The sequence below is a fragment of the Salvelinus alpinus genome, chromosome 8 (genome assembly GCF_045679555.1).
Source record: "Salvelinus alpinus chromosome 8, SLU_Salpinus.1, whole genome shotgun sequence".
Lineage (NCBI taxonomy): Eukaryota > Metazoa > Chordata > Actinopteri > Salmoniformes > Salmonidae > Salvelinus > Salvelinus alpinus.
This window is the reverse complement of record NC_092093.1, coordinates 39,331,056-39,343,571: the sequence shown is the minus strand read 5'-3', so window position 1 is coordinate 39,343,571 and position 12,516 is coordinate 39,331,056. Positions and strand designations below refer to the sequence as shown.

The window sequence follows — 12,516 nt, the reverse complement described above, 5'->3', positions numbered from 1 at the left end:
GCTACAGACAATGTTGTGAAAAGACAGATTTTAGGGATGTCTCATGGTCTGACAAACACCGCTCTTACTCTTGTCACCGTCGACGTGGAAGTGCGACATCGGCGGACGCGGTGGATTTAGACGCATCCAAGGTTTAAAAAAAATTAAAAAAAACTTTTTTTTTTTTAAAACTGGTCTAGCCTAAACAGATTTTTTAACAGGGATTTTATTTATTAAGCCCATGTGATTTCCGCGGGGGCGCGGACATCGACTCTAGTGGTTTAAATACTAAATGAATGCAGCTGATTACCAATATGTATAAAGATGGAGGAGGAATAGCTTCATCCTGGTATCACTTCAGTAGGCTTAGACCTAAAAATCAGGTGCTGCTGCCAGTGCCACCGTCTCGCAATGTGGGTCATTTACTAAGAACAGACTGACAGCTACCAAAAAAAAAAAGAGGATAGGCACTAGGAAGACCTTTGCTTAAATTAAGTGTTGGTTACTGAGACATTACAATTCCAAGCCATACACAGGGTAATGTAAGTCTCAAAGACATCTTAGCTAAAGTGTGCATGATCTATAATCAAATCAGCATGGCCATCTAGAGTTTTGGCAGATGCAGCATGCTTAATCCTCAGGTTTTTAACGGTCTGAAACACCTTCAGACCCCCACAAAAAGCAAGGACTGATGACACCAGTCCCAAATGGCACCTATTTTCTACCAGGGCCCATAGGGTACTGGTCAAAACAGTAGTTCACTATAAGGAAATAGGGTACCATTTAGGACAGACCAAAGACTGCAGGATGTGAGGGAAGAAAAGGAAAGCCAGCCTGCATAATCGACAGAGGAAAATCAATTCCTAATTATCTTGAAATATTAAGGTTGATCTCTGAATGGCATCTCTAATACGGTCTTGTCTGCTCTGTTGCATCTCTTCTCTCCATGGCGGCCATCCTCTCTCCCCCCCGTTTGGCCACTTGTTCTACGGGAGCGGGGAACATAATCGTTATAAAACAGCACAGCAGGGTACCGGTGGTATCTGACCAGTTGAAACATCCAATTTCAGGCGGGATCCGTGAGGTAATAAAGAAGGTGTCTCAGGGCCATCTGGGGCCCGGTACAGATAAAAGTCATTACATGCTCCATCCCTCTTGGAGATGGAAAAGCAAGCAGAGCTGACAACACTGACAGAGTCTTCAGTGCAAACAGGAAAATTCTGCCGATTTCTAACGATGTAATGGGTAGTTTTCTACTATCGTTGTGATGGCGGTTCTTTGGGCAACGTCATTTTTGTCATTTTCAAAGCTGGTGTTGTGAATATTTACTTTTCGGTAATTTAGCAGATAGTCGCACTGGATAAGAGTAAGTCTGTATCAATATGGTATATGATAGAGAAAATTGTTGTATGTCTTTGTGGATGAAGTCCATACGACCGACAAATGGTATGTACAATGACCTAGAACTGTACTTCTACGGTATAGAACCGCACTGCGATGGATACATGTAATGTCCAAATGGAAATTATAGATGACACCCGTGAATGATTGAAAAGTTTTGTATTTGCACAAACATAATGAGTAAATAAATCAATGGTTGTTTGCATGACAGGTCTAAAAACAAATAAAGTGATAAAACTACCATAAACGACTGGGTGACAGGCAGCATAAGGGCTGAATGAGGCACTACAGAAAGTACACTGAACAATAACATCAACGCAGCATGTAAAGTGTTGGTCCCATGTTTCACGAGCTGAAATAAAAGATACCAGAAATGTTCCATAAGCACAACAAAACTCACATTTTGTGAAAAACAAAACAGTTTACATCCCTGTTAGTGAGCATTTTTCCTTTGCCAAGATAATCCAGCCGCTTGACAGGTGTGGCATAAAGAAGCTGACTAAACAGCATGATCATTACACAGGTGCACCTCGTGCTGGGTAAAATAAAAGTCCGCAGTTTTGTAACACAACGAAAGAGATCTCAAGTTGAGCAAATGTGCAATTGGCATGCAAGAATGTCCACCATAGCTGTTGCCAGAGAATTTAAATGTTCATTGCTCTACCATAAACTGCCTCCAACGTCCAAACGGCCTCAAAATCACAGACCACGTGTACCCACGCCAGCCCAGGACCTCTACATACGGCCTCTTCACTTGCGGGATTGTCTGAGACCAGTCACCCGGACAGCTGATGAAACTGTGGGTTTGCACAACCAAAGAAGTCCTGCAAAAACTGGTGGGGTTATGGTATGGGTAGGCATAAGCTACGGACAACGAACACAATTGCATTTTATCGATGGCAATTTGAATGCAGAGAGATAGCGTGATGAGATCCTGCAGCCCATTGTTGTACCATTCAGCCACCGCCATCGCATGTTTTCAGCATGATAATGCACAGTCATGTCGCAAGGCTCTGTACACAATTCCTGAAAGCTGAAAATGTCCCAGTTCTTCCATGGCCTGCATACTCAGACATGTCACCCATTGAGCATGTTTGGGATGCTCTGGATCGACACGCATGACAGTGCGTTCCAGTTCCCGCCAATATCCAGCAACTTCGCACAGCCATTGAAGAGTGCGACAACATTCCACAGGCCACAATCAACAGCCTGATCAACTTTATGCAAAGGAGATGTGTCACGCTGCATGAGGCAAATGGGGGTCACACCAGATACTGACTGGTTCTCTGATCCACGCCCCTACCTTTAAAAAAAAAAAGTATCTGTGACCAACATATGCATATCTGTATTCCATATGTGAAAGCCATAGATTAAGGCCTAAAGCATATATTTCAATTGACTGATTTCCTTATATGAACTGTTACTCAGTAAAATCTTTGAAATTGTTGCATGTATATTTTTGTTCAGTGAACTTTTACTGGATTAAACTACGGGAACCCTGCACAACCTTTTCTTATATTGTTACCAATTATACATTTATTCTGAATGAGAATTAAGAATCTATAGCCTACTTTTTAAAACAGTCAGGACTGTACAAACAGTATCTCTGTAGGGGTCAAGGCTCAAAATGAAAACCTGCCTTTTGGGAGAGTTTCGGCAAGCTTGGAAAACTGCATTATTTGAAAGAAGATGAGATTACTGATGTTAGGGAAGATGAGCACATGATGTTCAAAAGTGGTATACGGCAACATTATTTGAGTGACAGACATCAGGAGGTCTATACAGTGTATTCGTTAGGTATTCAGACCCCTTGACTTTTTCCACATTTTGTTACGTTACAGCTGTATTCTAAAATGGTTTAAATGTCGTCGTCCCCCCCCAATCTACACAAAATACCCCATAATGACAAAGCAAAAACATGTTGACATTTTTGCAAATGTATTATATAAAATAAAAAAAACTGAAATATCACATTTACATAAGTACTCAGACCCTTTACGCAGTACTTTGTTGAAGCATCTTTGGTAGCTCAGGTCTCCTCAGAGATGTTCGATCGGGTTCAAGTCCGAGTTCTGGCTGGGCCACTCAAGGACATTGAGACTTGTCCCTAAGCCATTCCTGCGTTGTCTTGGCTGTTTGCTTAGGGTCATTGTTCTGTTGGAAGGTGACCCTTTGCCCCAGTCTGAGGTCCTGAATGCTCTGGAGCAGGTTTTCATCAAGGATCAGCAGACCAGAGAATCTTGTTTCTCAGGGTCAGAGTCCTTTAGGTGCCTTTTGGCCAACTCCAAGCGGTCTGCTATGTGCCTTTTACTGAGGAGTGGCTTCAGTCTGGCCACTACAATAAAGGCCTGATTGGTGGAGTGCTGCAGAGATGAGAGAACCTTCCAGAAGGTCAACCATCTCAGCAGAGGAACTCTGGAGCTCTGTCAGAGTGACCATCGGGTTCTTGCTTACCTCCATGACCAAGGCCCTTCTCCCCCGATTGCTCAGTTTGGCTGGGCGGACAGCTCTAGGAAGAGTCTTGGTGGTTAAGAATGATGGAGGCCACTGTGCTCTTGGGGACCTTCAATACTGCAGACATGTTTTTGGCATCCTTCCTCAGATCTGTGCCTCAACACAATCCTGTCTCGGAGCTCTACGGACAATTCCTTCGACCTCATGGCTTGGTTTCTGCTCTGACATGCACTGTCAACTGTGGGACCTTACATATACAGGTGTGTGCCTTTCCAAATCATGTCCAATCAATTGAATTTACCACAGGTGGGCTCCAATCAAGTTGTAGAAACATCAAGGATGATCAATGGAAACAGGATGCACCGGAGATAAATTTAGAGTCTCCTAGCAAAGGGTCTGAATACTTATGTCAGTAAGGTATTTGTTTTTTATACATTTGCTAGGATTTTCACTTTGTCATTATGGGGTAGTGTGTCTAGATTGATGAGGATTTTTTATTTAAATCGATTTTAGAATAAGGCTGAAACATAAAATGTGGAAAAGGGGAAGGGGTCTGAATACTTTCCCGAATGCACCGTACATACACAAAGTGAGAAAGAGCGAGCGTGACTATATAGTCTGGTTTAGGAAGGGAATGTCAAAGCAGTGTTTTATGGAAACAAGGTGTTCCTCAAGGACTGCAAGAAGTAGTGGCAGAGGTGGTGTAACTAAACAGAAGCCCATGTAGGTGTCTGTGGGGATGCCTGCTCACCTGCCCTTCAGCACAGGCATCATGACGAGACGCATGAAAGACACCTTCCCTCTACATTTTCACACTTCAAAAAGTCATTCCATGTTCGCGTCATGCATTATATTATCCTGCGAAATAGTTAATTATGCACACTTTTCTTTATCTTTACATTTGTACATGTTGCATTAGATAGACATTTTAGGCTGACTAGAAAGATTCATCTCTTTTGGTTTTGTTGCTCATACTTGCTGTACTCTGACCTTTTTGGGCCAGACTATGATCTATTAATTTTTAGGGTACTTCATGCTCATGCATTGCAAAATTAGGGGGCAGGGAGGAAACTTGCCAGAAGTGAACATGGGTAGTACAGTAGTAGCTAGCTGGAATGCATGGGTGATTCATATCGTTGCCCTACTATGTATTCAGAAGACAGCCAATAAAGAAAATGAATAACTTCAGTGGGGTAAGGAAATGTTGAGCCTATAATTAGCTAACAAAACAAAAAACATACATTTGACTAGCTAGCCAATTTCAAGTTGATAGCAAGCAAGCTAAAGTTTATTAACTGGCTGGCTGTCTATGGGCTGAACAAAGCTAGCTAATGTTAGCTGTACTAGCAAACGTTCGTTGCTACTTGCTAGCCACAAGAGCATAACGTTTAACAGGTTGCAGTTGCCTAGTGTAAAAGAGTTGTTATAACGTTTAGAAAATGTGTGTGAGAATTTTTGCGCCCTATTCATGATATTAAAAATCGGCAAACAATGTCCGAACTCCAACAGTTTGTTCTAGCTAGCTAGCTAGGCACTGTGTGTGCTTGCTTATGCCGGCAGGGCTGGCTGGAAGCGGAAGGGCAATCCTATGTAAAACAATAGATCATGATTCGTACAATTAGAAATGGTGATATCCAACCAGCGTAGGGTGTTGCCTTGAAGTCTGAGGGCAGAGCCCCTTCATTATCATCGCTTCGTGCTGACACATCAAAGCAGCCTTTCCAGACTTTCAAGTCAGGGACGTAGAGAGGCTGGTGTTCGGGAGAGCAAGGTTAGTCTTGCCGAGTGAGAGAGGTGCACATTTTGACATACAGTACAACAATGAGTCAGAGGGGTTTATTGCCCTTTAAGAGAGGGAAAATTATTGTATTTGCTGTCATCGTGGTTTCTGACAGCTTCAGTGACAGAGATACTAGCATGGTGATGAGGACCGATGACAGCAATGGACACAGTAAGACCGATCGTGATGTCATGCTGTATTACCACCATCACACGGACTCGGACTGCCAGGAAAAAGTCTGACAGAGGGCATGTCTGTATGCGCACGCTCGTCACGCAAAGCCCTTGCCTTCAGCCAAAGTGGAGGGCATAGTAAGCTATTATCCATTAATATCAAAATGGGTTTTCATTACAATTTTTCCCCCATCACTTGGCGTTGGATCGATAACGGAAGGAATGAAATGGGGGCCATTGTGAAACAGAACAGCAGCTAAGTCCAGGCATTTTACTTCAATCAGCAAAACACTAACAAGTAAAGGATGATATAGCATAAACAGTGTGTGTGTGTGTGTGTGTGTGTGTGTGTGTGTGTGTGTGTAAGAGAGAGTAGAGCGTGAGAGCTCGCATGGGAGTGTGTGTGCATTGTGTGTACTACACATTAATATTACTGCTGAGACCAAGTCCTTATTAATGGCCATTACACATGCTACGTCGGCAACCTAGTCCCATTGGAGTGCCACTGCCAGGCCATCTCTGGAGGAGCATCAGAGCCAAACCCAGCAGTCTGGGGGCTAAATATAGCAGCAGGGTCGTCTGACTCCGCACCCAGAATAGACTGACCCAACCCAGCCTGTCCTGGCCCACGCTCTGACAGCCATGCTGCATGTCAACAGCTCCCTCACAGCCCTGTCCATCACTCACAGCCCTGTCCATCTGCACAGGGGCTGTGTCCCAAATAGCACCCCATTCCCTATATAGTGCACGACTATTGACTAGGGCCATAGGAAATATGGTCCCATTTGGGACACCCTTACAGATTAGGGTTGAATGGCGGGAAACCGTTTACCGAGATTTACTGCCTAAAACCACTCCCTTTTCCCGGGATGATAATAAGAAATTATTAATATGAAGAGAATAGCGTGAAAATGTAACTGAAAATATGCGACCGTCTAAATCTGGCTCCTCTACGCCCTCTGCATGATGAATCATCAACGCTCAGGGTGGAGACAGACAGCCCATCTCAGTACGGAGCGCAGTTCACAATGCCTGTAGACCTCTCTCATCATGGTAACTTCATTTCTTGTGACAGGTAGGCCTACATTTGCGGCAGCATAGTCTATGCTACGGTAATCTAAAAACCCGAATGTGCATCTAAATTGACCCATCTCCATCTAGCTTTCGGGGGTCAACTTAATTATTTTGTTGTAAAGATGCATTTCTTTTTTTTATTGCAGCTGCAGAGTTTTAAAAACAGCCCATCACTCGAATACAGCTGCTTTAAAATCAGTGGACGCGTGAGCACTCCGTCTTTCTCTCTCCATCAATTCCATTCCAATTGCATGCAAAATAGATAATCCGGTTCCAGATTAATATATAGCCCTATACACACACAGATATATTCATATATAAACAGAGAGAGATATATACATCTATGTCCTAGCCTACCTCTAAGGTAACAAATGCTATCCAGTATTAGCCTTATATTTAGCTAATTAATGACGGATGCATATTATGCATAATAAGCGTCGAACTCATAGCCTCCATCTCTTGCGCAATATTCACACACACCTGTGCTCCGCTTGCATCTCTCCTTAAAAAAGGCTTCTTAGCTCTTAGAGTCCCATGCAGGAAAAGCTAGACTAAAATAGCTTGCTGGACATTTATTTTTGCATTTCTTATACCAATAGACTATTCGAAGAGGGACGCAAGCTCTTGTTTGTTGAATGTTAAATACAGCAGCCAATATAACTCAAGGGTAGAAAGAAAGAAGAACGAACGCGCGATGGCGGTAGGCTATAGCCGTTATTTCGTTAGACCCATAGGCTAACCATTCAATATTTGTGAAGAGAAGTGAAAGCCTTCTGTGTCTAATTCTAGTCCTATTTATTCAAGGATGTCATTAGAATAAGGACATTGAAACTTATTTCATTTAGGGTAACAGTTGAAAGCGAGGAAGGAATAAAGTAACAAGAGAGAGAGAGAAAGGAGGAAGGCTAATAACAGGGGAAATATTATGAAAGATATACAGTACCAGTCAAAACTTGACACAACTACTCATTCAAGTTTTTAAAAATGTTTTACCACTTTCTACATTGTACAATAATAGTGAAGACGTCAAAACTAAGCAAAAAAAAGGGTTATATCGAAATATTTTATATTGGAGATTCTTCAAAGTAGCCACCTTTTGCTTGACAGCCTTGCACACGCTTGACATTCTCTCAACCAGCTTCACCTGGAATGTTTTCCCAACTGTCTTATTTTACAGACCCATGCCTTGTGCCGGTTGTGATAGGAAAGCAGGCTGGGGATTGACGAGCCCTCTGCCTTTCAGTTACTGGTGTCACCAATGAAAGGGGTCCCGATGTTTCTAGTTAAAGTGAACGCGTAATGGGATAACTACTGCATGCTGGCAGTAGCCCAGTCTGTAGAAGAGTAGCCTACTCTGGGCAGATATTTAGGTAGGTGTAAAATGACTAAATGAAACATACCTGCTGCTGTTGAGGATACTGCATTCCACTCATGCCCACTTGACCCCTCCCGTGCATTCCCATTGGATAGCGGTGAGGAGAAGGCGATCCGTATGGCTGGCCAGGGTAAGACCCGCCCCCGCCCTGTTGTTGCTGGGAGTAAGGGTTGTTGCCTATGCCGTAGAGCTGAGAACGCTTCATGGCCATGGCGTCCATGGGTGGCACCTAACAGAGAGAGAGAGGATGAGTTGGAACATGGTAGGGCTTGTGTTATAAACAGTTAACAGTTGAGGTTATAGCTTGCAAATTTAAAATGTCTCTCTTAAACTGGGCATACACTACACAACTTCTAAAATCTTAACTTCGATGTGCTCACATTTCCAGATGTCCTTGTCCCAAATCTTTCATTCCATCCATACTCAACTACAGGACAGGGGGTGCTCACATTCCCTAGTTAATCCTGCCCTGGTTTCTCAGTTGTCGTAGGAAATAAATGCAGACACAAACAGTGATCTGCTTTATTAGTGTGCAGATTATTATGTGGCATAATATCACAAAAAGGAGACAAGAGGTTTTATTGATTTTACCTTGATTTAACTAGGCAAGTCAGTTAAGAACAAATTCTTATTTTCAATGACGGCCTAGGAACAGTGGGTTAACTGCCTTGTTCAGGGGCAGAACAACAGATTTTTACCTTGGGGATTTGATCTTGCAACCTTTCGGTTACTAGTCCAACGCTCTAACCACTAGACTACCTGCTGCCCCGAGGTGCAGAATAAGGAATCATCTTTTTGGTTTCTGTCATGGTAGGATGCAAATGTAGTATTGGTGGAGTTCGTTTTGCAAGGCCCGGTGCCCCGTGTGGGTGGAGATTTTGTTTATGGAATGGTCTAAAATGAGCAAACGCCACCCATCCGGCGCACCGGGCAATGTAAAATGAACCCATTGAAAAGGCAGCCATGTTCTCTCCACAGTGCCACCAATCACACATTTATTTTTGCCATTTTTGGCAATTTTCAGTTAGGACTTGCCAAAGAAAAATGATAGCAACATGGTCCAATCCTGACTATCAATACTCAAATTCCAGTATGAAAGCTGCCCAGTATTGAAGTAGACCTATTCCCCATGTCCTGCAAACTACAAAAGTATTTTTTTTATATCTCAATGAAATCAGCGCTCTCCATCACTTCAGCAGAGCCCAATCAACTGGCATGAGGATGGCAGACATGGGTCTAGTGGTTGGTAAAGATATCCAGGCTAATGTGCCGTCAAGTGCTTTGGGAGTCAGGTTATTCTCGAGAGACTCGGCAAGCTGTGCCAAAAAAAAAAATTCAAGCAAATCTTTTTATGTCACTGCCAAGTTCAGGCCAATTGAAGCACCACTTACAGAAACTGTGAGCAAATCGAGAAAGCCTGAGAGGCCACTTTAAACGAGCAGTCTAAGTGTCAGCAGTCATGCCTGGGCACCCTGAGTTAACACACACGGGTAAGGTAGACAGCCTATTCTGGGGGGGGAAAATGGGGGGAAAAACTCAGAAGGGATTCTCATCAATGAAAGCATGTGGAGGATGTTGCACTAACATTGTCTTTTGTAAAATTACTGTACACCTGGCAGCGTCCAAATTAAATCAATTATTGTTGGGACTAAGAAACAAAAAGACCAAAGCAAACACCAATCAAATTTACATTTCCCAGAATCCAGCATGGTAAACACAAATGGCTAACAGTTGAAAAAGAAAAACATCAACTAAACATTTACATTTACATTTTACATTTTAGTCATTTAGCAGACGCTCTTATCCAGAGCGACTTACAGTAGAGTGCATACATTTTTTAATTTTTTATTACATTTTTTGATCTTGACTGCAGGATCAGTTTTAATCCCAAAGACCCAAACCCTACACCTTTTAGACCAAACAAGTACACAACACACTAATGAGGTCGAAAGCAAAATAAAACATGTAACCCACCTCCATGGGTGCTTCCGGTGTATACGGTGAAAAACACTGCTGCTTCTTTATGGGACCAAACTCTTCAAAACTTGTTTTTTTTTATAATTTTTTTTCAAAGTGTAAAACAAAGATCAGCCCGTAAATGAAGGCAGGTGAAGTCTGACACCCGTGAGGGTGAAAGAGTTAATTGACAGACTTGTTGGGGAATGTTTGGCTAGCCTAGCTATAAACTTAGCTGGTTATCTACCTTGAACGGCAATAACAGAAACACTTAACTGCTAAAACATACGGACTCCGGTAGAAATCTACGCAGTGGTGAGAAAAGCATGGAGCCGAATTTATCAAAGAAAGAAAGTGCCAATAGCATGGACAATCTCATGGAGATAAGGAGCCTAGGTACAAAGATGGAAAAAAGATTGACAAAATGAAGGTGAGTATTGAAAAAGGAATGAATAGTAAAGTTGACAGCTTACGTGCATCTTTGGAGAAAGCCATTCAGCATAATCATACAGCTATGCTGACTCAACTGGAGAAAAATAACAAGCAGCTACAAGACCGCATAGCTCTTGAAGTTGGACGTCTGGAGTCCTGTGTAGAATTCCTAGAATAGGTACCGCCAAATCAAAGTTCGACCCAGACGTGTCTATCATAGTGGCAGGACTGCCAGCTGATGAAAAATCTCCAAAGTGAACCAGTTGATATCGGTTGGCCTAGGCTGCAAAACAGGTGATTGCAGTTGAGAGGATGAGGGAGAGAGGTAAAGGTCCCGGGGTTGTGAAGGTGAAGTTTCTGTCCGTGGAGGAGAAAGTAACTCTGTTATGGGAAAAACAAAAGCTTGCGAGGCCATCCTGATCATGACAAAGTCTTCCTTCGATCAGCCAAGTCCCACACCGATCGCCTTATAGAACTGCTCTTCAAGACGCTGCTGGGGGAAATAACAGGAGGAAAGGACTATTTCGTCACGGGAAGTGGGCGGGTCATGAAACGAGATCAACCAGAGGGACATGTATGGTATGGACACAACAGAAAAACTATTGTGAAAGCCCTAGGGGTTCTGGGGGAGTGGGAATGTGTGTAAAGTTGTTTTTCATGCTATTCTCCACCTGAACAGTCTACGTGGGTTAGAGATACATCCTCCTTCTATAGTCATTTGTTAAGTCAAGTATACCTATAAACAGAAGCAGATGCTATTTACATATGTGGGGATCTTAATAACTTCTTATGGCTGGGGGCGCTATTTTCACGTTCGGATGAAAAGCGTGCCCAGAGTAAATTGCCTGCTACTCAGGCCCAGAAGCTAAGGTGTGCATATTATTAGTAGATTTGGATAGAAAACACTCTGAAGTTTCTAAAACTGTTTGAATGATGTCTGTGAGTATAACAGAACTCATATGGCAGGCAGCAACCTGAGAAAAAATCCAACCAGAAAGTGGGAAATCTGAGGTTTGTAGGTTTTCAAGTCTTTGCCTATCCAAGATAGTGTACATTTGGTCCAATTGCACTTCCTAGGGCTTCCACTAGATGTCAACAGTCTTTAGAACCGTGTTTCAGGCTTCTACTGTGAAGGGGGAGCGAATAAGAGCAGTTTGACTAAGGGGTCTGAACATTATTGAAGATTTATGATAAAAACATCCTAAAGATTGATTCTATACATCGTTTGACATGTTTCTACGAACTGTAATAGAACTTTGAGGAGGTATTTGGACATAAATGATGGACTTTATAGAACAAAACAAACATTTATTGTGGAACTGGGATTCCTCGGAGTGCATTCAGATAAAGACCATCAAAGGTAAGTGAATATTTATAATGCTGTTTCTGACTTCTGTTGACTCCACAACATGGCGGGTATCTGTATGGCTTGTTTTGGTCTCCGAGCGCTGTACTCAGATTATTCCATGGTGTGCTTTTGCTGTAAAACTTTTTTGAAATATGACACAGCGGTTGCATTAAGGAGAAGTATATCTTTAATTCCATGCATAACACTAGTATTTTCCTTAACATTTATGATGAGTATTCCTGTAAATTGATGTGGCTCTCTGCAAAATCACTGGCGCGTTACTGAACATAACACGCCAATGTAAACTGAGATTTTTGGATATAAATATGAACTTTATCAAACAAAACATACATGTATTGTGTAAAATGAAGTCCTATGAGTGCCATCTGATGAAGATCAAAGGTTAGTGATTAATTTTATCTCTATTTCTGCTTTTTGTGACTCCTCTCTTTGGCTAGAAAAATGGCTGTGTTTATGTGACTAGGCGCTGACCTAATATAAATCGCAGGGTATGCTTTCGTCGTAAAGCCTTTTTGAAATCGGA

General features: G+C 42.4%; 1 protein-coding gene across 7 annotated transcripts in view; it reads right to left on the bottom strand.

Moving 5' to 3' along the window:
* Positions 1 to 12,516, bottom strand: part of LOC139583098 (AT-rich interactive domain-containing protein 1B-like) — a 105,652-nt gene that overhangs the window by 79,495 nt on the left and 13,641 nt on the right. For all 7 annotated transcript variants that reach the window (XM_071413847.1, XM_071413841.1, XM_071413843.1 and 4 more), the window contains exon 2: positions 8,262 to 8,465. In XM_071413847.1, coding sequence (XP_071269948.1) covers positions 8,262 to 8,465 — 204 coding nt within the window. The remainder of the gene's footprint in view (positions 1 to 8,261; positions 8,466 to 12,516) is intronic.